At 33.3% G+C, this 26,912-nt stretch overlaps 1 protein-coding gene across 1 annotated transcript in view; it reads left to right on the top strand.

The window, feature by feature from the left end:
* The window catches only part of LOC150082232 (uncharacterized), a 1,008,282-nt gene that overhangs the window by 617,739 nt on the left and 363,631 nt on the right, over positions 1-26,912 (top strand). The window contains exons 100-102 of the mRNA XM_090379191.1: positions 650-740; positions 5,592-5,760; positions 9,080-9,266. Coding sequence (XP_090235317.1) covers positions 650-740; positions 5,592-5,760; positions 9,080-9,266 — 447 coding nt within the window. The remainder of the gene's footprint in view (positions 1-649; positions 741-5,591; positions 5,761-9,079; positions 9,267-26,912) is intronic.

The following is a 26,912-nucleotide window of genomic DNA, read 5'->3' as shown; positions in this document are numbered from 1 at the left end:
TCTCTGTTTGGAAGTTTACATCATCACCAACACCAAAGAAAGCAAAAGTTGTGTGGTTTCTGCAGGAAAGGTTATGGTGATCTCTTTTTTCGAGGAATGGTTTATGAGAATGTTGTACAATGTCATATGACTATTATGGGACCTTACCAAAAAACTGTACTGCATGCTTTGCAGAATCACATTAGTTGCAAGTGACCACAACTGCACATGGGTGGGTGGTTGCTGCATCATGACAATGCAAGACCTCACAGTGCTCATATTGTCATCAACTACTTAGCCAGCATTAATGTCAAATGTGTTCCTCATCTGCACTACAGCCCTGACCTTGCACCCTGTGATTTTTTTTTTATTTCAAAGTTAAAGGAGTTGAGAGGAAGATGTTTCCAGTTGTCAGAAAAAGTTTTAAAGACATTAGAAGTGATTCTCAAATGCATGCCAAAAAATGGCTTCCACCATGTTTTAAAGAATGGCAGAAACATAGGAGTAAGTGCATTTCATTTAATAAAGGCATGTTGTGAAAAAAAATATTATGATAATTTTTTACTGAAGAGCCCTTGTACATTTTGTACATTTTGCTGTACCTATTTACAATAAAAGTATTTCTTTCTATTTAATGGAACATTAACCACCATGTATTTCAAAATTTCAGGTAAACCACCACTGGAGTATCATACACAATTACCAAAATCAATGGAAGGTGGAGTCCAAAAAATTGCAGAAATGGAAGCATCTTGGCAAAGGTGAACAATTTTCTAAAGATATAGTTTCAAATTTAAATTATAACTTGATTTGGGTGAGATGAGGCAATACATTCTAAGTACATTCTCTCCTCCCTTTTCCCGTTATTGTTTTATAATTTTATGGATTCTAAATTGTATCTTCGTCGGATAATAATGAATATATAACATGAGACAACTCACAGTTACATCATAGAATGAGCAATAAAATCTAACCTTTAACTTTGCCATATTTCATTCAGATGACAGTCTAGATGTAACTGTTGCATTAATGATATTACCAATGGAATAGGTGATAAAAAGAGCTTTTTGTACTTTAAACATTTGATTTAAGAATGGGATTTTAGAATTCATTTCTATATTTGGGAATTTTAGAATGGGTGGGATATTAGAACTTAACCCTCTAAACCAATGGTCCCAACTTTTCTCATTCCCATACCGCTTAGGCCATCAGGTAAATGAGTCATTATACCCCAGTCTTGGTACGTACATATGTTCTAAAATTGGGATGTAATACAGGAAGATTAGTATGGGCAGTAGTAGTGGTAAAATGATGTAAGGGAGCAAGCTTATGCAGGTATCAGCCATTAAAAAATATACAGGGTATCTCAAAAATATTGGTACAAACGTTTAGGGGAGGTAGGTAACATCTAAAGGAATGTGAATCGCATAGGAACCCATAACCGGAAATGTCACGGGAAAGTAGTAGCAGAGGCACAAGAAGCAGAAATGACACAAGACAGTAATTAATGGCAAACATTTATTTGACATAATATTAACAACGGAGTATGAGATGGATGCATTTTATGATGTTACAACAGATGCTTGAAGGTTCCACCATGAGACACGATGCATGTGTTACACCGACACAGCATGGATTGGCAAACACGGTTGAACACACCTGGAGTTTCTTTAACAATAGCAGCAGCGCAGACGAGTCTCGCCACGAGATCCATTTCCGTCTCCACAGGCGATTTATACACGATAGATTTGAGGGCCCCCCCCCCACAGAAAGAAATCAAAACTCGATAAATCAGGTGAGCGTGGGAGCCAGGCAACGGGTCCACCACGGCCAATCCATTGACGTCCAAAACGCCTGTTCAAATAGTCACGAACACACCTTCCATAATGGGCAGGTGCCCCGTCATGTTGAAACCAAATGTTGCATCTCACATTTGCTGGAACATCGTCAAGTAATCCTGGTAGAACTTGTTCAAGAAAGATCCGATATTTAGCGGAGTTCGTGCTGGATGGTAACAGGTATGGTCGGTGACTGCTTAGTCACCGACCATACCTGCCCACACATTTATTGCGAAGCGATATTGTGCTGCATGGGGTGCACACCGTGTGGGTTGTCGTGAGCACACACATGAGCATCGTGCTGATTGAATAAGCCTTCCCATGTGAAATAAGCCTCATCTGTGAACAAAACATAGACTGGAAAATTCAAGTCTTGAACACTTTCTTGGAGAAACCACTGCACAAAAGCCACACGTGCAGGATGATCTTGGGGGAGCAGTAACTGAACCCTTTGTAGATGAAAGGGGTGTAAGGAATCATTGTGCCAGACATGCTGTACACTACAACGAGACACTCCTAAGGCAGAGGCAATGGCACGTGTGCTGGTAGTAGGATTATTCTGGACGGCATTCAACACACTTTTTTTCCCACTTTGGTGGGAGTTTGTGTCGAACGTGGTCTGCCCGCACTACTCCTGTTACCTCTAAATGATCCATAATCGCACAAATTTTGATGAACATGCACAAACAAACGGTGGTCCGGTACATGTCTGTCTGGGAAGCGTTCTACATAAATTCGTTGAGTCGCTCGTCCATTGCCATCTGCTAATCTATACACTAGGTGCATGTCTGCCAGCTCACAGTTCGTATATCGATGCGTGCTCTTCTTGCGGCGACTACTGCTCGAATGAGTAAACCAGAAATTTTCCCTCTCGCGAACTGATGAACAGCACTGTGTACTGACTTAGGGTGACGTTTACAGTTATGGGTTCCTATGCGATTCACATTCCTTTAGATGTTACCTACCTCTCCTAAACGTTTGTACCAATATTTTTGAGACACCCTGTATATATACTTTGTTTATCCATCATTCTAATAATTTGTCCAAATTTCCAGTCCTCCTTTAAAATTTATTCAAATTATCAACTTCCACAACACCAGATAAAATTTTATTCCAACAATCAGTTAGACTCTGGCTGAGAGGAAATTTCTGAACATCTATTCTGTAAGCATCTTTACTCAAATTTAATGTCTCATTGTGTGTGTTTTGTCCAAAAAGAGTAAGGATGCTTCCAGTATTTAATTAATTCAATCCATTTAAAGCTTTAAACACTTTAACCAGGTCTCATAGTTTCCAGACACTGCAATTTGCAAAACTCAAGGCTTTCTTCGTAAGAGTGCCATTTTGTGTCTCTGACTGATTTTGTTGCTGTTCTTTGCTTCCTTTCTAATAGGTCTGCATCCTTCCTAAAATTAACCTGTCCACCTCAAGATGTGGCCTAACCATTACCCTGTACAATGATAATCATCACTTTGTCCCTATTAGCAAAATTCTTGTGCATCATAGATAGAACCCCTGAGCTGCCCTCAGGATGAGGACAAATGAGGAAAACTGGATGAGGATATTGCACCTTTCAACCACTGTTGTCTGATTTGCACTTTACAAAAGCAAAATTCTTTGGAATTTAAATCCAGAAGTTGGCATTAGTATTAATAATGGCAAATGAATGAAGAAAGATTAAGCTTATACAGTATCAGGCAAAAAAAAAAGAAGCCAATGCTTTCCATATCACCTGTCTATCCCTGCTAACAGTTTATCCAGTTCTTTTTTGAATATATTCAAACTACCCACCTCTACAACACCAAATGGGAATTTTTTCCAACAAGTGACCACCCCACTGGTTGAAGGCAATTTCTGCACATCTACCCTGCAACCATCCTTACTCAGTTTGAATTTATGTTCCCTCATGTGTGCATAGTCTGAGCAAGGGGCAGGATTCTATCAGCATTGAACACCTCAATCAAAGACTTAAACACCTTAATCAGCTCTCTTTGCAGGTTCCTAGTCTCAAGATGCTGCAATTTAAGAGTGCCCTTTTGTTCCCCTCACTAATCTCGTTGCTCTTCTCTACACCTGTTTCAACAGATTCACATCTTTCCTGAAATAAGGTTTCCAGACCTGTATGCAGTACTCAAGATAAAGCCTGACCATTATTTTAAATAACATGGTAATCACATACTTATTCCTGTTGGTAAAATTTCTATATACCATTGGAAAAAACCCATGAGCTGTCATAGCCTGTTTGCATTGTTCATCACCTGCAAGTTGATGAAGTGAAATTTAAGTTATGCATAAATAGATGTACAGGATATTATTAATTTAAAGAAATATAACACAATTTTTTCACAGGTTTTTTCTACATGTTTTTTTTTTAAACTGATTTAATTTTTGACAATAGTTTTACTTTAATGATGATCAACCAAGTCAAAATAACAAGCAGTTAATGTTAAAGAGCACGTATGTACAAAACAATTACATTAGGGTCATTTGGAAAGTTATTTCATATACCCATGTTAGCATTAGCATTAACATTAGCACATGATTCAAGAAAGCAAGCTTATACAGCATCAGCCAAAAAAAAAAAAAAAAAACTTCCCATTTCACTGATCCATTCATTCCAAATGTTTGTCTAGTTCTGCCTTTAATTTATTTAAGCTGTGAACTTCCACAACAACAGATGGAAGTTTGTTCAGGAATCGACTATCTGCTGGCTAAAGGCAAATTTCCGCACATCTATTCTACAACTGTCTTTCCTCAGTTTGAATCTATGCCATCTCAGGTTTGTAATCTGAGCAAGAAGAAGAATCCCATCAGCATTGAGCCTACTCAATCCATTCAAGGCCTTATACATCTCAATCAGATTGCCTTGCAGGTGCCTAGTCTCCAGAAGCTGCAATTTGCAGAACTTAAGCCTTTCTTCATAAGAGCACCAGTCTTGTTGCCTTTCTCTGTACTCATTCTAGCAACTCTACATCCTTCCTAAAATGAGGCTTCCTGACCTGTGTGCAGTACTCAAGGTTTGGCCTCACCATTGCCTTATACAAGGGGATAATCACCTCCTTATCCCTGCTTGCAAAATTTCTCTATATATCATTGACAAGACCCCATGACCTACTCTGGCAGCCCATCTGCACTGCTCAGAAAATTTCCAACTCTATTGAAATGTCATTACAGGGAGTCCACACTTGTTTGGGAAACTCATTCAAGAAGATGTTAAAGAATTTTACCAAAGCTAGTCTTGGTAAAGTAACAGTGATTCACTTCAAATGAAAGTGCTATTTAGTTTGTGTTCACAAGACAAGAAAATTTTTGATAGTCTATATCCATTACTCTTTATAAATGAAAATTATCCCGAGTGGAATATTTAATAATAGTATCAGGATTTTCAAAATGATGGAAGGAAACAAGCTTATCTAGTACCAGACAAAAATAAATAAGTAAATAAGTTAATTAATTAAATTAAAAATATAACTACTGTCACCTTTCCTGATTTCATTTATCTGTGGAATTCAAGCATTTCTCCAATTACTGATGACCAGATCAGAAATATTTCTTTCCTCTGTAGAAAGAAAACTAATTTGTTAAATAAAGAAATTGGCATTTATTTATATATTTTTTCTGTATAAAAAACTTAATTGTTTTAAAAGATTATAAAAATTGTTATCACAATAAAATGATTTTAATTACAGAAGCATATCTATATATATATATATATATATATATATATATATATATATATATCTGTATTTTTTATTATTTTTTTTTTAATTACAGAGTGGAAGAGATAGAGGAAGTTCCAAAAGAAAGAACTAAACCAGTATTCATAATGAAACCAGAACCTCAAGTAGTTACAGAAGGAGAATGGGCTAAATTCCAGTGCCGTGTAATGGGCAATCCTAAGCCTCGCATTGCTTGGGTTTTAAATGGAAACACTGTTATCTCGGTTTGTAAATTCTTGTTATTATTATTATTATTACTGACATTTGAATTGAACAAAATTGCATTGCATTATCAGTCATAATGATATTGCTAACACCACTATTATCAGTAATATAATAGTTCTATACTACTATTATTACTCATAATAGAGCAGTAGTGTGTAAGTTATTACATACATAAGTATATAAAATACAAATATCATTTGAATGAAACCCACAAAACCACCATAAAATGCATGTTATGCAAAACTAGTGATAATCTTGTGGTCAGATTATTGATCAAAGTCTGTTGGCAACACTGAGCACTCACATAGCACTGTATGCTGTATGAGTGTCTGCTATGTAATTTTCAAGATGGCAGCACTCTTACAGTCATTCAACAAAGTAGCAGTGTTCTGTAATCCAGTTTTTTAATCCAAAAAGAAAAATATCTGCTGAATGTATTGCATAACATTGGCTTAGTATGGTTGAGTGTGCACAAGTCAACAGCAAGTCTGCGAGTGGGTGAATAAATTTAACAATGGTATCGATTCTCCTCAACCGGGCAATCACATTGTATTGTGACACTGGAAGTCACAGTGGCAGTGGAAGAATTCATATAAGGAAACTGTCACATTACTATTGAGGAAGTTGTCATAGTGCATAAGATTGGTTTTGTTTCAGCTCATACTGTTTAACTCCTCATTAGTGAGGAGTTAAACATTTTCAAAAAAAAGTGTGCTCAATGGATTCCTCAGCCTTTGACACCAGAGTTAAAGGAAAAGCACTTAATGTGTGTTCCATATTTTTTGGATGGCATGAGTATGAAGAGATGCCCTCTTAGAGCATATAGTGACTGAAAATAAATCTTGGGTGCAGTACTACACACTACAAAGCAAATGTGCGAGTTCAGGGTTGCACCATACAAGTTCACCTTGACTGAAAAAAAGTCAATAACCAAGCATTAACTGGCAAAGTGTTACTCACTGTATTGTGGTATCATGAAATGATTCTAGAAAATTGTCTAGAGAGAGGATAAACAGTAATGAGTTGCAGATACTGTACTGTGTTCATGAACCATTTAAAGCCAGCAATTTGAAAGAAACACCTGTTCTCAGGCGTGTGCTCAAAGCATGATTATACCTGTCCCATCCTTCATATTCACCAGACTTAGAGGCGCCTCCGTAGCCAGGTGGGAAGGAGCAGCAGTGCGTAGCACACGCTTCTTGATTAGGCCTGGGTTCGAGCCCGTCACCACCAAATACGGAGGATGCGGAAAGGTCAGGGAATGACCACCGCATATCCCGGAGCAATATGGCCTTAGTTGCTAATGCTCCTAAAAACTAAATAACAAACAAACAACAAACCAGACTTAGAGCCCATGATTGTCACCTTTTTTGGTTACTAAAAGAGGGGTTTCACTTCTTTTCAGATGAAGAGGTCAAGGTGATGGTGCACAAATGACTTTGACAGGAATCACACAACTTCTGAGGAATCCAGGCATTGATGTAGTGTCAGAAGAAGTATGTTGAATGTAATGACTAACATTGATATGCATGAAAATTTATGGTCATTTAAATAATTTTCAAATTATTTAAATGATCCATAACCATCATAAAATCTTTTTATGTTCATTAATATCTCATTATTTGGTATAAAACAGTGTTTTTTTCTATTCACCTTGGATGTAAAAATGCCTCTGACATCTGAGTGTGGCTATCAAAGACTGCAAAAAAAAAGCCTGAAATAGATTAATAACAAAGCTAAATTGACTTTAGAAAAAGTTATTTATGAAGTAAATCTGGTAATTAGCATTAGTAGAAACATATGATGCATGAAAGCAAGCTTAAGTAGCATCAGCCAAAAAAAAAAAAAAAAAACCATTTCACACATCCATTCCCTCTAAATGTTTGTCCAGTTCCTCCTTGAATTTATTTAAGCTATCAATTTCCACAATGAGAGATATAAGTTTGTTCCAGCAATCAACAACCCACTGGCTAATGGCAAATTTCCACAGATCTATTCTATAATTGTCTTTTCTCAGTTTGAATTTATGTCCCCTCAGGTTCGTAATCTGAGCAAGAGGAAGAATCCCATCAGAATTGAGCCTGCTCAACCCATTCAAGGCCTTATAAAACCTCAATCAGATCACCTCGCAGGTGCTTAGTCTTCAGATGATGCAATTTGCAAAACTTAAGCCTTTCTTGGTAAGACCACCTCTTTGTTTCCCTCACCAGTCTTGTTGCCCTTCTTTGTACTCATTCTAGCAACTCTACATCCTTCCTAAAATGAGGCCTCCAGACCTGTACGTAGTACTCAAGGCATAGCCTAACCATTGCCTTAGTCAAACAGATAATTACCTCTTTTTCCCTACTAGCAAAATTCCTGTATATCATTGACAATACCCTGTGACCTGCTCTGGCAGCCTGTCTGCACTGCTCAGAAAACTTCATATCTGACTGCACAATTACTCTCAGGTCTTTTTCATTTTCTATCACCCTAAGTGTAGTACCACACAGTTGGTATGTTACTTTGGGGTTACTTTTACCCATATGCAGTACTTTGCATTTGTCCATGTTAAACTTCAGTTGCCACTTCTCAGCCCATCTGCCCAACTTTTCTAGATCCCGTTGCAGTAGCACACTGTCATTAACAAACCTGCCAATCTTTGTATCATCTTAAAACTTCGACCTTAAGCCTGATATACCTGTCGTGGAAGTTGATAGGTTGAATAAATTTAAGGAGGAACTGGACAGGCATTTGGAGGGAATGGTGTGATTTTTTTTTTTTTTTGGCTGATGCTGCATAAGCTCATACACTTGCTTTCTTGCATCATATGTCACTGCTACTGCTACTACTACCTTTATCAATATCATTACACAGCTAGATGCTGTGAACACACTACGTAACATTTTGATTTAAAGCGTAGGGGTAGCCTTACATAAACAGAGACATTTACACAATGAAATACATTTTTAATAAAAAAATATTGAGGTAAAAACTACTAATATAGTTGTAGAAGGACATTATGTGGCAGTTTTCCATGGAATCTAGATATTTATAATGACCACTCTTATACCACATGAATATTAAGGTAGTTTATTTAACTATTAACTAAATCACTATACATTAATAACATTTCAGGAACCTTGCCAAAGCTGGCAACAGTATATGTATGACCTTGAGCATAAGTTCCGGCAAAGTTCCTGAAACCCTACCTTAATATATAATGATTTAGTTAATAGCTAAATAAACTATCTTAATATTCACATGGTATAAGCATGATCATTAAAGAAATCTAAATTCCGTGAAAAACTACTAAATTATAAACCTTGCTGTTTCTAGGGCTCCCGTTACAGACTTACTTATGATGGTATATATCATCTGGACATTCCCAAGAGTAGACAGTATGATCAAGGTAAAGTAGAAGTTTATGCTAGAAATGCTCTGGGAGAAGCTCACTGCACTACAACTCTGGAGGTACGGCCACGTCATGATGATTATAGACTTGTTTTGAAGCATTCACCAAGACGTAAGTGGAATTATTATTCTCAGCTCATAAAATTCACTGATTATACGATTAAATTAATTTGAGATGTTATGTCTTATTTCAATTTGACTACATTGAAAATAAATTTGTATTTAACAAAAGGAACACATATAGAAGACTATATTATATTTTATTTACTTTTTCTTAGATTGGTTTTATGATGATATTTACCTAACTAAAAGAATTTTAATTACTTTTTAAAAGTAATTAAAATTCAAGTATTTGTTTCACTAAATTTTTGCTGGGAAAATTTACAGATTGTAGGAAAAATTAAGAAAACAGAATAACTGACAAGGTCAGCTTTCTTTCGAAGGGCCTTCAATTTGTTCCTCTTTTCACCTGCAGATTTCATTCTGAATTTACCAAATTCCTGACCTGGTCATTATAAAAATTCTGAGTGAGTTTTCCCAATTTTTCCATCTAACAAAAGAACATGATGAATACACTCTAATTAAATAAATTATCATTCTGTATTCTGAAAGCATAAAAAGGTCTCTTTATCACAGTCATGAACATAACAGAATACCATTCAAAATTTAAAGTTCATTTACAAGAATCTTACCTGCCGCATATGCTGGTTTCCAGAACTTAAGCAATATACCATTTTGTAACATATCTTCAAACTGATTTAATATGCTACAAGGATCACAGAATGGTACCAGAATTGGTGAAAGTAGGCCTAAGAAAGTAACCTTGAATGAAGATATTGTCTGATGAATAGGGATTGAAATGAAATACTCATTAATAAAATATCTTATTTTTACTAACCAAGTACATATAAATGGTATTACTGATGCATGATGAACCTGAACAGCATTCTGTTGCACTCCATTCTATTCTGAGCACTGCTAACAATAATCAAAATTACATTCAGATTTCAGGGCTGTCACAGAAACATCCATGAGTGTCTCTACCATGTAAAGAAGGTGACCTCTATGCAAAATGACTAGTAGTGTGTGTATATATATATATATGGGGAGGAGAGAGAGATGGCATTTTACAGATTCAAACCATTATATTATTTAAATAATAAATAAACTGATAAGTCCAGATTGCTTAAAATACCCACACACATAGAGTATGCATTTCCCCAGTAACATCAGAGAGTCAACTCTTGTTGAAGTGAGGCATCAACCTGTATGTGCTTGGGGGACACATATAGAGACATTTTGAACCTTATAAGTGAAATTTGCATAAGGGGTTGGGAACATTTTTTGTAAGGGGTGTATGGCGTAAATCATGCTAATGGTGTGATAGGGGACCACTTCTTCACGTGAGATGAATTTGTCTCCTATTATTACACTGATATAAGACACAATAACGGACACTGTAGGCGCCTCGATAGCCAGGTGAGAAGGAGCAGCAGTGCGTAGCACACGCTTCTTGATTAGACCGGGGTTCGAGCCCGTCACCACCAAATACGGGCATATCCCGGAGCAATATGGCCTTAGTTGCTAATGCTCCTAAAAACCGAATAACAAACGGACACTGTTTTCTTACAGAATGGCCAGACCGGTTGACTATTATCTGGAGATGACACTGTTATTTCTCTGGCATGGCCAATGTGGTCTCCCAACCTCAGTCCTAAAGAGCATGCTTAGGAAGCTCTTGGGATATGTACTGATCATCCCCCAACCATGTCTGAAGTGAGGCATAAACTCATCTACATTATTACCCCCATCTACATTATTATCAGACTTCAGTTTGGCTGATGGCTGAGATATATAGTGGCAACATGTATTTATGAATAAATACATTGTGACCACAAAAAGTTGGACAAATTTCTATCCATTCCCAGCAACTATCATCCTGGAATCAACTTGAGACTAGTGGTTAGCAAGAGATGTATTTATTTCTTCCTAGATGGCCATTAAAAAAAAGTAGTCTAACAATCAAACTGATTGATTTGGGAAAAGTCTTAAATTATCACTCCAGTCACCCATTCAGGCAATGACTACAATTAGAGCTCTCAACCACAACTTTTTTAATAATATATGAAAGAGAAGAATTGAAAAAGTATCTCCAGAAAAATCCATAGGTAAACTTAGCCAGCCAGTATTATTAACGAGATTATTATTACCAATTTTAATATTCTCTTATTTTTAAACCAACTCAAAAAAAAATCTGTACTGAATTGAGGGCTAAAGTGAATTGTATTGCCAGAAGATATCATTTAAGCATTTACAATAAAAAAGGTGTTACCAGATGAACAATATATTAACTTCATTGGAAATATCAGTATATCTATTTAGGTCAGTCTAAAAGTCCACTGAAGAAAGAATAAAAGAATGAGAAAGATGTACAGTTTATTAAGACTGATACATGTAAGACGAGCATTATTAGAAAATGGGTCAGAGGATTATTTTTAAAAATAGATTCACCACTGTGGATAACAATAAAAATTCCATACAATACAGGGTAGCATTGCTAATTCAATATAACAAAACCACAACCATAAATAACTACAACCAAACCATTAACACAAATTCAGGAATTGAAGTCAATTGCCTTTTGTTAAACGTGTTTTAAAGACAACTTATGATCATTTAACAATAAACAGCTTTATTATTTATTCTTCTTATTAATATATAAGATATATAAAAATTAATATATCTTTATATTAAGATAATAAGATAAAATTGAATCTTGCAAAGTTGTAAGTGAGACAAAGGTCTCACTTACTACTTTGCAAGATTCGCTTTTATCCATGATTGTCAGATGTTAAATATTTTGAGTTATTATTACACTATCCCATATAACTACATTACATTAGGCAATGCAAATACTAGGAAGTTTTTAGACAAAGCTTTTTGTAAATAATTATTATACTATTCTATAATACACTGGGAATTTGATATTCTGTATTATAAAGATATAAAATATAAAATAGAATTCCTTTGAAAATTTTCATGAAATTTTACAGTTTTTTTGTGATGAGATTGTCATATATTTTATTATTTATTTATTATATATATATGATATTGCCATTATAAATTATTTATAAAGATAAAAATGTCTTTATTTATGCTGTTTTATTTAAAATATCTTTTAACCATTTGCAGTTCAGAGCTGTATTATGATACAAATTTTGATATATTGATGTGATATTTAAGTGTTTTTATTTTTGTTTTTATATTTTGAACACACATTTTTACAATTTGTGCTTACACTTTGTGATACACTTTATAAAAGCATTCTTTATGTGAATATTTTGAGAATACATTTGATGTGATATATTTTTATGTACAAGGTTTACAGTTATATTATATAGCTATTAATTTTGTATATTTCATTTTGAGAATTACTTTTTGCATTAGTTTTAAAATTTTATTTCATGTCTGTAGTATATGATACTGAAATCAGATTTTGGATTTTATGTTTAAGTTTAAAATTGTACTTAAAATTCTGAGTCAGAAGATGTTATTTATATTATTACATTTTGACTCAGAGAGATATATATTTTTTTAACACTTTGATTATTATGAGAAAGTGATGGACATACACAATTATCCCAATTTTCCTTTCAGAAAATGTGTGTGTGTGTGTGGGGGGGGGGGGATATATTCAAATTATAAAAAATATGCCTAAATAGACATATATTATGATTTTTTCCTACATGTGTGACATTGCATCTACAGACTATAATAATATTAATAATATAATTAAAATTTAGATGATATATAATTATGCCATAAGCTACAGGGTAACTTCCATATGATTACAGAACACCATGGAGCTTTTCTTCTTAGTAGCAAGTCCTTTAGAAAATTCAGGGATGAATGATAATAGAAATCATTTACATTTTAATTGGAGTTTTTTCCTTTTTAATATCACATTTTTGTCTAGATTTACAGATTTTAATAGTGTTAATGAGATATCATCAAAAAGTTTGAGGATTGACTCTGTATCTTGAAATTGTGGTGATGTAGCACATTGTAACTTATTGCAACACTTTCAGTAACTCATCTAGATGTAGTAACATATGACTCACCTGTTTATCTGCAGTCAGTTTAAATTAGCGCAGGTTGAATAGGTGATTTATGTGTTTTTTTTTGCATTTTAAAATAAGCGATTTTACTGAGCTTTTGGAGAAGATGCTGCATGTTGTTCAGACTTTTCAGTGATTTGTAGAGTTAAAGAGAGCCTCTTGTCCATTGAAGATGATTCTCACTCTGGCTGCCTTCAACTTCAAAACTGATTGGTTTAGTTACTCATGTTCATGATCTGATTGGGGTAAATCAACATTTAACTTATCTGTGAAGTTGCTACTGAAATTGCTATTTCTGATGGATCAGTCAATTTTAACAACATTTCAGGCAAGTTTGTGCCTCGCATTTTCACTAATGATTACAGAAATTGGTGAGTACTAATATGTCAAGATCATCATCGACATGCTGCTGCTGACACACTTTGTTTCTTCCATCATTAATGGTGGCACCTCCATAGCCAGGTGGGCAGGAGTGGCAGTGCGTTGTACACGCTTCTTGATTAGACCGGGGTTCGAGCCCGTGACCACCAAATACGGAGGATGTGGAAAGGTCAGGGAATGACCACCGCATATCCCCGGAGCAATATGGCCTTAGTTGCTAATGCTCCTAAAAAAAAAAAAAAACCAAACCAAAAACCAATCATTAATGGTGATGGATCATGGGTATATGGCTATGATCTAGAAACAAAATCTCAGTCCTCAGTGTAAGACTCCATCTTCTCCAAGACTCTCCAAAAAGAACAAGATAATCTTGATCAAATGTGAAGATCAAGCTTATCAGTTTTTGACTCACAGGGCATTATTCATTATGAATAATGCCCTGTGATGCTGTTCACAACACTTGTATGATGTCATTCACAGAAAATAGCATCATCACCCAGGTGTTATTATGCAAGTACTAAATAATTGACACTTGTATCATAACAACTCCTTTGTATACTGGGCCCTTACCATTCAAGAAAAATTTTATATGAATTTATAAAACCCAATATCCTTTTGTGTGTTTCCATCAGCTTTCTTGTATTTATTCTTAATTTGGAGGTACAGCTTTCTTTATTTTTCAACTTTAAAGAAGAGTTGCATTTAAAATATTATTGTTAAAGAGTTGTGTGAAAGAAGAAAACATTTAATATTAACAATATATGACAATGTATATTCAGTTTCAGAAAAGAAGTTGAGGATAATTATTGAAGCAGTTGAACATAAACTTAATTCAGTAGAAAACCTAGTTGTAACAGATATTTAATTTTTATTTGTTATAGATATTACTTCATCTAAGGATGGGAGATAACTACAAAAAATTTCCCCAATGTCCAAAAGACAGTAAATGTACAGTAAATATTAGATCTTTAAGTTTCTTTATTGAACCAGAGCTGCAATATAAAAAATATTAATTCTTCCATAATGGCACTGATTTTCATATGCAATTGCACTACATCAGAGTGACTAATAACATCTCAGGAAAACAATTTTCAAATAATATCTTTGGTACATAAATGTATTTAATAAATAATCTGCTTTGTTTTTTGCTAAAGTAACATTTAATGCATTTTTTAACCAATCTGAACCAGTGTAATGTCATTTAGAAACTATATTAATTCAGTAGGATTATTCCTAGCTTATATATTTAGTTTGAAAGGGCAAATAAAGTAATAAATATAATAAGACTAAACAATTCACTTCCATTTTCATATATTATTTCTACTTATTAAGTTTTTGATATACCTTATTTATTGGCATATTGGCGAATTACACCTGAATTTCAGTCAAAAGCAAATAAATCAGACTTAAAATTATTTAATATTTTTTAAAAAAGAATTTAAATATTAATTATAGCATACAATAATATCCTGATTTATGAACACCGAGAAATAGTTTGCAAATTGGGTATAGATATAATAGAATAATCAGAGAATGCATGCCAAAAAATTAGAATAATATTTGTTAGAATTAGAATAATTTTTGTTAGTATCAGAGTAGCAAAATTATCCATGGAAGCCACTGAGCAATGCATTATTCATTTAATGCATATATAGCTTTTATTATCTCTATTTTCTTTATTTTTTAGTATAAAAAGAAAGTGCATTCTAATATATTATATTTCACATTAATAGTTAATGCAATAAGTGTCAAAAAAGATTATTCCAAAATCTCGTAATAATCTAGTTGCCAGATTTGAGAGTTTGTGCGAATTTGAGAGTTTCTGTGCTATACAGAGCTGGCATAATGACATAATAACTGGACCCCTTGCACTAAAATGATTGTACATACATCATTAAATAATACTGAATAAATATTTAAATTATTATTATTTTCATGCCGTTATCTCACAAAAATGGCCCTGATTCAAATGATCTAATGCCTCAACAAACCTTAAAAATTAACAAAAATCTAAGAAAATATCATAGTAGAAACAATTATTTTACAACATATATCTGTATTACTGTACATATCTATACAGTATTGTTTAAATATGTAAAAGTAGTTCATTCTCATTTGTTGTGAAAAAAGGTGAGTTCATAAGCTCAAACTTTTAAGTTTGCAAATTGAATATGGGCTGTAAAAAATTCTTGTTCATAAAACTGAATGCTTAAAAATCAGGAGATACTGTATAAGATAAGGATTGTAAAAATCAGGAGATACTGTATAAGATAAGGATTGTAAAAACTGAATGCCAAATGATAACTTCTTAAAAGATGGACTTTTATATCCACAACAAACATTATATTATAATTTAATATCTAAAAATTATTTAGATATTACAGTCAGCGAAAAAACAACCTAAATTTATGATTTAAAGAAGAAAAATTATATAAAATTGGAATAACTCATTATATTGAATAAATATGAAGAGTGAAATATCAGTATTATGGATATCTGAAGTAAAAATACTGTATTAACTATAAGTTGGCTACTGAATAATATAAAAATAGAATATTAGTTAACTAAAAACTGGTCACCAAATACTGATGAAATTCTTGCTGCTATACAAAAAATATAATAAAATGCAATAACTGACCACAATAACGCCAATTCAGTATACTTTTTAATGTTAAATATACTTAATTTATAAATTTATAATGTATACAATGCAGTAAGAATGTAATGAGATTGAAATCAAAGAAAAAGAATAGGTCAACATGTTTATTAACCATTTCCCTTAATATAGAATCCAAGGGACTGAAATACTTAGTACAGCATTCATAAAAACTTTGAAAAGACTTGGAAAACTCATTAGCATTAGTACAGGCACACGATGCGAGAAAGCAAGCTTATGCAGCATCGGCAAAAAAAAAAAAAAAAACCTCCCATTTCACCCCTCCGTTTCTTTCCAAATGCCTATCTAACTCTCAGCCTTAAATTTATTTAGGTTATCAACTTCCACAAAAAAAAGATGGAAGTCTGTTCCACCAATCAACCACCCGCTGGCTAAAGGCAAATTTCCGCACATCTATTCTACAATTGTCTTTCCTCAATTTGAATCTATGCCCCCTCAGGTTCTTGATCTGAGCAAGAGGAAGCATCCCACTAGCATTCAGCTTGCTCAACCTATTCAAGGCTTTATACGCCTCAATCAGATCACCTCACAGGTGCCTATTTTACAGGTGCTGCAATTTGCAGAACTTAAGCCTTTCTTGATAAGAGCACCCCTTTGTTCCCCTCACCAATCTTGTTGCCCTTCTTTGTACTCGTTCACACATTACTCTAGGTGTGGCCTGACCATTGCCTTGTATAATGGGATAATCCCATCCCTGTCCTTGCTAGCAAAATTCCTATATATCATTGACAAATTCCATGACCTGCCCTGGCAGCCCATCTGCACTGCTCAGTGAATCTCATATTTTACTGCACAATTACCCTCAGGTATTTTCCACTTCCCTGAGAGTAGACCACACAGATGGTAGGTTTCTCTTTGGTTATTGCTGCCCATATGCAGTACTTTGCATTTGTCAATGTTAAACTTCAGTTGCCAGTTCTCAGCCCATTTGCTCAACTTATCTAGATCCAGTTAGAGTAGCATACTGTCGTTAACAACCCTTCCAACCTTTGTATAATCTGCAAACTTTGAAATTAAACCTGATATACCATCATCAGTATCATTGATAAATATACAAAACAACAATGGGCCCAACACCAGATCCTGGGGAACTCCACTAATAACATTTGTCCACGAAGAGCAGTGTCCATTGATTACCACTCTCTATCTTCTCCCACTCAACCATCTCTTTATCCATAGCAGCAATTTGCCTCCAATGCTGCATGTTCCAATTTGTGCAGCAGTCTTACATGTGCAACAGTATCAGAAGCTTTCCTGAAATCCAAGTATACGATATCAAAATTATTTTTGGCATTCAGTTCCTTTGTGACCACACCATAGTATCCAATCAAATTGGCCAGACAAGACCTCCCTTTAACAAACCCATGCTGTGTCTTAACTATTACTGCAGTCTTGTCTAGATGATCCTGCAATGCTTCTTTAACCAGTGATTCCATTATTTTCACCGGAACACAAGTTAAACTAACAGGTCTGTAGTTACTTGTGTCACCTTTTGAACCCCCTTTGTGAATTGGTGATGCATTTTCACACCTCTAGTCCATGAGTCCAAGGAAGCTCTCATCAAGGAAAGAGGAAGTAAGGGTTTGCTTACTTCCTCTGCTGCCTCGTTTAATATAACTGGATAGATCTCATCCACCCCAGGTGCCTTTTGTTATGTTTAACTTCAACAACTTCTCCACTTTGCTCTCAGTTATTATAAAATCACTTAGCTCCCTGTTAGAGCCTGATAAAGTTCTGGCACTTCCCTCATTGAATAACTCCTCATGTGTGAACGTAGATGCAGAATACTCATTCAGTTTATCAGCCACCTGAGCATGATCATCTATAGTCAACCCATCTATGTTAAGTGGTCCAATCTGATTCATTCCTTTCCTTCTAGAGTTTACATAAGTGAAGAACTCTTTGCTATTTTTCTTTGCATTCTTTGCCAAGGATTTCTCATAATCTGCCTTCACCTGCCTAACCTCCTTTGTGACTTGATTACAGACTAGTTTATATCTGCCATAGGCTTCTGTGTCACGTGATACTTTATATTCATCCCATACATTTTTCTTCTCTGTCACGAGCTTCATTAGTTCATCTGACATCCATTTAGGCTTAAATCATGAACAGTATTTCTTAGTTGGAATGAAAAGCCTAATAGCCTCCAAAATTAAGTCTCTGAAGGATTCCCATTTAGAATTCAAGGTTGGTAACATCATCAGTTGATCTCACTGTACAGAATTTAAAAACTGTCTGAGACCCCTGTAGTCACCTTTACGAAAGCAATAGCCCTTCCCTTTAGCCTTGATGGTAGTTACATCTTTAAGTAATTCCCACATCAGTACATTGTGATCACTGTCACCGAGTGGTTCCTTTACCTGCAAATTCATAATGCACGAATAATCACTGCTGATAATCAGATCAAGAGTATTACACCCTCTGATTGCCTCTCAAACATGCTTCTGTAGAAAACAGTCGTCCAATAAATCCAAAAAAGTCTTGCTAGTGTGCGAGTGATCAACTCACAAGTTCCAGTCAATATCTGGAAAGTTAAAATCCTCCATTATATTACTTTCTGATTTACTGGTTCACTCTATTTCTCTGCACAATTGCTCATTATACTCATCAGATTCATTAGGCCTATGACACACACCTACTTTCCTTTGTCCTTTCCCAGTGCTTATGTCACACCAAATAGACTCAGCATTGCATTGTCCACCAACATCAATTGGATGCACTTCCTTAGATTTGATGTGTTTCTTAACTAACAGCATAACCCCTCCTCCCTTCCTGTCCTGTCTATCCTTTCTGTACACATTGTACTCCCGATTCCAATTCTGCATTGCTTATATCTGTGTGACATCACGTCCAATTCTGCACTGCTTGCATCTGTGTGACACCACGTCTCTGATATCCCAACAATATTTGCCTTTGGTGTCTTGACTAGCACTTCAAGCTCATCAAATTTATTAACTATACTCCTAGCATCTTCTTTTGTGTTAGTAACCAATTCTGTTTTCTAATAAACAATGTCAAAAATTGAGACAAATTGACAACCTTTCAATTTATCAGTTTCAATTCATACTGGAAACCATTACTTGTCTTCAGCAAACCATATTCACTGTAAGCTGTTTGCACTCTTTGAAGGCATCCAATTGTTTGAATTTTTCTTAATCACAAAGTGTGGGGCACAAATTTTCCTCTTACCCAATCTGTGGTAATTATGGACTTCGTCAATTCCTTATTCACATTTAGTTCACTTGACATCATTCTGATTGTCAATCAGCATTCTCTCACAAGTAAATTGTGCACTTCTTCCACCAATTCTCGAGTGGCATTTATTTTAAGTCATCTACTGCAAGCATCATCTTCTATACCCCCTCTGCTTTGTTTAAAACACTTAAACCATCAAAATGTTTTTGCATGAAATAGAGCTTCATCCCCATAAGCTCTTAGTAGCATTTCATGTGTCATTTGGGGTTTTTCCTAGCTCAACACAAAATTTGATGTTGGCACATTGTTCCATTTTGGGATTTCTGACAGTGAACTAATATATATAGAATACATAAAGCACATCCACATGGCCCAATAGTACAATAATAACTAGTTATGGCTAATGAGATTGCCATAACAGCCTGTCATGGAACTATAGCCATGCTGGATATTTTTATTTTATTGCAGTCTCATTACTTTCTTGCTGCACTATGTATGTGTCAAATGTATATGTAATGAATATAGTTGATATTTATTACATACATATTAAATACCTACATGCAGTTATAAAGCATTATAGTATGGTAGTATTATACTGTAGTATAAAATATTAGTTTATAGTATAAAAATAATTATTAAAATTATTTTTAATAATTTTAATAATTATTTTTAATATTAGATTATTATTAAAATGAAATTATAACCAGGTTTGACTGCAGGTATGTTCATATAATTATTGTAAAATTCTCTTTTATTCTGAAATATGTAAAAAGCTAACAAAATGAAAAATTTAAATAAATATATAATATGGAAGAAATTCATTTTGAACTACATTTAAATGTTAATATCAAAACAAAACTGTGTTTTGTTTTGATATTAACATTTAATCTGTGTAAAAATTATAAAAAAACTCCAACTTTTGCCTCTCTTCTTTAATTAAAGAAAATATGTTTTTAGTTCTTTTAAAATATCTAAATATCTTTCAAATGATAAATTTTTGATATTTTATTTAAGAAAGATAACTAAACTCACAGTAGATTCTGGTATAACATAACTAACTTTTTTTCTTACATATTTTTGCTATGGGAAATAACAAAACTACATTCTTTATACTTCAACTACTGAAAACATGCCACACATAAAAGAATAATGCAATTAATCACTAAATGAAGGGGCCAGAATTTTGTACATTAAATATATAAATATGTAATATTTATATACACAAATCACTGCTTCAAGCTGATGGCCTCTCGCACGCTCTTCTTTCTTGTTTCTTTGCCCTCTTCCTACTTGCTGCTTCATCACTTAATTGGATGTCCTGTCTGCTTCTTCTATGGATCTCATAGGTATGAAGCTCTCTATCAATTTTTGCATTTTGTTACTATTAATTAAATGCATGTGCATGATAATAGTTAACATTAACTGTGGAATAATTATTAAATATTTATACACTAATGTACTAAATGATAGAATTACTGATAATTGTTAACATTTTAGTAGTATAGAACTGATGATTTTAAGACTATAATGGGAAGAAACATTTTGGTTTTCATCAGTACTATTCAGCTAACTTTTTCCATTATAATTTTTAAAATAAAAATAGCATAATTCCAAACCCTGAGTTGGTTTTCAAAGCAGACTAAAATTCTTGATTTCTTCTATGTCAAATTAATAACCAAGGATGCTACAAAACGATTTCATTTAATCCTAAAATGGTTAAATTAAAAATATCAGTTTACATTCAGCTAGCTACATTTAACAATCTTAAATCCTTTCATTACCTGTTTGAAAATCAGTAGGGTTTGAGTTCTTTCTCATAGCAGAGTGGATTTTTTTTTTTTTAAATGAATTAAAACATTTGTTTTATCAAAAGGTTAGTGGTGCTTTCAATATTTGATAACTGAGCTAATAACTGATACTGCTGTAATAGGCTATTAATCAGTAACCTTTTAATTTATTAAGTAACATTAACATTTGATGAACTGAGAGATTAGATAAAACCTATTGCTGACTTTTATCTTAAAGAAGAAACATATCAGCTATTTGGTAATTATTCTTTGGTAGTAATATATCAAGTCATATAATAATAATGAGACTGAAGTTAAAAGATGTGCATCCAGTTTTAAATTAATGTTTTTAGATCTTAACAGTTAACCCAGCAGCTGGCATGGGGGTAGGAGGTATTAGTGGCACCTTATTGGGCTAAACTGTTTCCTGCAACAAAACAATGGCCAATCATGTTCACATTTTCAGTATCTTTTAATGACATTCTGAGGATTATCTGACCAGTGGCAATTTTTCCAATGTATAATGACAGCTAAGCATTAAGTGGCAAAGGTGTTGTCCTGTCAGTAGCATCCCCATTAAAATACATGTACATGAGTTTTTCAGAAATATTCTAATTACTTTATGGATTTGAAAAGTAGACCAGTGGACCTTTATGCTGTTTTTGAAGTTGCATTGTATTTTCTACAAGAAATAAGCTGCTCTTCAATAAGTTCATTGCAGTTTTATAAAGTGCTGTTTATGCTGTTTTTGAAGTTGCATTGTATTTTCTACAAGAAATAAGCTGCTCTTCAATAAGTTCATTGCAGTTTTATGAAGTGCAAAGAACTTTTTCCCCCAATCCAGTAAGTTAAACATTCAGCTATACATACAAGGGGCATTCAATAAGTTATCTACCTTGACTATAAAAATGCTTGATATATATATTTATAAGTTTCAGCATAGTGTCATAAATGTCTGTACCTTATTTGCACAGGCCCAGCTCAATACGCTCAGTAAAGTATGGAAGAGCAAAAGAGATTTAAAGTAGCCAAACCAAAGGAAAATATAGATGTCATGAAATTGGAACATTGGGCCATCATCAAATTTTTGATGAGAGAAGGGAATGAACCAAAAGTTATTCACTAATGCATATATGGCAAGACTGTTCCTCTGAATACCAGATAAAATTTTAGCCTAAGCAGTTTAAGAGGAGAATTTATAGAAGATCCTACTCAGGACAACCAACGGAAGTGAAAACTCCAGAAATATGCTAAAAAACTGAAAACCTGGTTAAACAGATAGACATATTAAAGTGTTTATGATTACCAGAGAATGTAATATTTCTGAGGGGACTTCTTTCATGGACACTGGACCATGTCAAAGGTCAGTTCTTGTTGGGTATTAAGAATGCTCATACCTCTTCAGACAGTGCAGGGTTCAGATTTGTGAGGAAAATTTATACATGCATGATGCAGATCCACGAGAGGTTTTTTTTTTTTTTTTTTTTCAAGAATTATAACTGCCGATGGAATGTGGACTGATCACCAGGATTCAGAAACAAAGCAGGAGTCCATGTGATTTATACACCTTGGATTACCACTGCCCAAAATATTTAAGATTTAAGGCTCCCATTTTTTGGGATATGGAAGGAATTCTATTGATAGGGTATATGCCAAATATTACTGGAGATGCCTTTGCTCCTGTTCCCAAAAATTTAAGAGAGGCCACAAAGGAACAGAGAAGAGGGAATTTGGCATGAGGTGTCTTGCCTCTTCTCTTCATGACAATGCGCCTGTACACAAGTCCCACAGAGCAATTGCTGCTCTGAGAGACTGCAGATTCCAAGAGTTATAACACCCAGTCTACACTCCACAATTAGTCCCACAGTGATTAATTTCTCTTCATAAATCTAAAAAACATATGCACAGGCATCGATTTTCAAGTGATGATGATAATCTCAGTGAAGCTTTATATGGCTTTTTCCGTATTTTCTCTTTGCCTTCAAAATGGAGGAAATGTATTGAACTTCAGGGGATATGTATTGAGAAAAATTTTTTAAAAATTTGGCTACATTGTTTCTTTATTATTAAAATAGATAACCATTTGAGTGACCTTCATATTATAATCAAGAATCAGAAATTGCTATTTTTATATTTTAATTTATTTTTTTAATCTAAATTTTGTAAAATAAACATTGTTACAGCATTTTTCAACCATTTGCATTTGACTGGGCAAGGGATATTTAAATGAGAAATATTCACATACAGGCAAATTATAAGCACCTAAATTTTTGGCCAAATTTTGCTGCTGCTTAGATTACACAATATTAAAGTAAATAGGTACTGATGAACATGATTGTATATTTTTTTACTGTACTTAAAATATTATTAACTAGAAAAAATGATGAAAAATATTCATAAATGGCTGTGTTATGAGCTTTGTTGTAGAAAAATAAAAAAATTGGTGTGCCACCAACATCTTGGTTTACTGCTTTACAAAACAGTGTGCCTGCTTAGGGTTATGCAAAAATGCCAAAGAAATGTTACAGTAAGTAAAATTATTATTATTATTGTTATCTTCATCATCAGTAGCAATTATTATTGTTCTTTATTAATAAATTTTTGTGAGTAGTGATCATGTATACATTTTTCTACATTTCTCTTACACTCATCAGAAGATAAAATGTAATCAAACTTGAATCAGAAATTGAGATACTGTGCAAGAAACTTATCTCAAGCCTTCTTTACTCCTAAAAAAACAGAATGATTAAAAAATAAATAACAAGTCTGTTGACTGTTTTCAGTTATCACATTAAAATTAAGATATTCCTTTATCCTTTTCAGTGAATAATCATGTCTCTTATTGCATTATTTTTCATTACCATCATTTGATTACCAGTACAGGGTCCAATTTTATACCATATAACTATTTGAAGAGCTGTTGAAAAATTCGCAGGTATATCCTGTTATTTTTCTTTAAAAACTTTTAACAATTTACTTTGAAAAATGATATCCTTTACATTGAATATATTTTCAGGTAGTTCCTCAACCATTTTATATAGACATGCAGGACAACTTTCTCAGATAGCTATAAAGGAATTAGGCTATTTTACTTCATTGTTTATATCAAATGTTTGGTACTATTGAATCATATTTAATTGTTATTAAATGTCCATAAATCATACACCATTTCTGGCTTGTACAATTGATTGTATAGTGTTGCTCACCAGTGATGTCACCAGGATTTTTAGTTAAGTGGGAGGGGACTATTTGAAACCATAATGAAATTAGGAGCAATAGGAAACACAAAAAGCTAATATAGGATGTTATTAGCTTTCCTTTTTACCAGTAGCAGTGTTTCTGTTGCCCACTAGCTGTCAGTGGTTTTTAAACATTTTGAGGAATGTGGAAGTAGGCACCATCTCAGAACAAGTTTAATGAAATGAAGAATTTTTTTTTCATTCTATCATTTGAAAATGTTGCTTCAGCTTCTTTTGTTCAAAATTTGTTTGATAGTGATTGTGTGTCTTTCTTGGTATTTGATTCTTCCTGGCCAGAATTAATCACCACATTCATAAGAGACAAGAAAATATATGGTGAATTCTTGCAATGATAACTGCAGCAAAAATGAAAAATTTTGGTATGATATTGTTACAAGCAGTATTATTATATTACTATGTATAATAACTATGTGAATGTAAAAGAGAAATAAATGATGTTTGGATCTGAATAACTGGATATGTGGTAAACAGAAGGCATACTGAGTTGAAAAAAGCACCTGAAGCACCATAAATTTTGAGATCCTGGTGTTGAAGCAGTAATAAAAATAATTATCTATTGTAGCATTTCGTAATTCATTTATCCTGGATGCACATAAAAATATACTACAGTATTTCAAGAAAATTATCTCACTGAAAAGATATTTAGGCTTTCGTTTTCATTGTATATTGTGATATATATATATTTTGTGAGAGAAACAAGAGGCTTTCTAAAACTAAATTAGATAAAATGATTAAGAAATAATTCCATTGATTAAAAAAGAGATTAAACAGCATCTTAACAGTACAAATTTTTAAATACTTTATTTATACTTTTAATTTCAAATAATTTTATATGAAATCATACATAAGCAAAATATAAAACAGCTGTTTACTTTATATAAATATATGTAGAATAAATGACCACTAGTATATATATTTTAGTGTAAGCAATGTTTTTTCTGGATTATAGTTAATTATAGACTAATTATTGTCATTTTTTATCATAAAAAGCATGCATTATATTTGGAAGACTTGTTTGCTCTGTTGCTTGTTATGAACATGTGTAATTATAAAAATGCTATAGAAAAATGTTTTAGCAAATAAAGACTGAGCATTATGCTCTGTTGTTCATTAAGCTTATTTTGCTCATAAGACAAACTATAAGACCTTTTGTGTGTATTTATTATTTTTATTATGTATACATTTATGGAACTATTGTTCATTATTGCAGTAATCTGCAAGTTGCTGCAAGAACTAGGAAGATTTCAGATTTATTTGGAAAATTCAATTACTGCATTGATTTTGTTTGTCTTGTTACCAACTTAAACCACAGTTTATGGTTTCTCTGAATTTGGTAATATGTACATACATACATATCACACACACAAACATGCATGCACACAAAAACAAACAGCAGTGGTTCTTGAACTGTGTGGTACATCTCACTGGTGGGCTGCAAATACGATTTAACTGAAGTGAGGTGAAGTTCGTATTTTTATTCCCATAAGAACGTGACATAGTTTCCTCTTAGCAGCTGTGAGAAGAGTAACACCATTTATTTCTAAAAGTCCCAGCTCTTTTGCTTTCAAAAACTATATTTTAATGTTGTTTATTTAACATTTTGCTATAACAATAGTCGAAAATTACCACCAATATTTTTAGTTTGCAGCATGTTGAACATCATATATTATAATATTTTGTATGAATTACCATTAGTGGAAATTTTTGAGTTAAAATTTTGAGAAACACTGATATAATGAAATGGTCAAAATATACTGATGTCTTTTTTTCCTCTTTTCATTGAACAGTGGCTGAAAAATTAATTATATATTAAAAGGGGAACTTATTTTAATGTGTTTAAATTAAAAGTTGTTTCAAATTGATGGAATGTTTTTAAAAAAATTACTACAATTTTTTGATGCTGTGCATCATTTGGCCCAAAAATTGTATATATGTGTGTGTGTGTCTGTGTTTTTTTTTCCTCTCTTAACTGGCAGCCACTATTGAGACTTAACAATTGAATAATAATTGCTAGTTAATAAAAAAATATGAAAAACATATTTCTAATTTATTTTAGTGTATTTTTCTAATTTATTTTTCATTTACAAATGAAATTAATGTGAGGGGTATTTAAAATACCCCTCACATTAATTTCTACCATATATTTCTACCTGGTCTACCATATATTTCATTATTTAAAAATAAAAAATATGATATACACTGTAACAAATGGTGGGTCATAGTGTTTTTCTCTACACTGCATTTCATGCATTTCATGAAATGCAGTGATTGCAGTGATTTATGATTCATTGTGTTTAATACCTTTTCATATCAATTACATGATGGAAGCAAGTAGCAAGG

This window comes from Mastigoproctus giganteus, chromosome 8 (genome assembly GCF_048544385.1).
Source record: "Mastigoproctus giganteus isolate SK-2022 chromosome 8, ASM4854438v1, whole genome shotgun sequence".
NCBI lineage: Eukaryota > Metazoa > Arthropoda > Arachnida > Uropygi > Thelyphonidae > Mastigoproctus > Mastigoproctus giganteus.
This window is presented reverse-complemented; position numbering and strand designations above follow the sequence as displayed.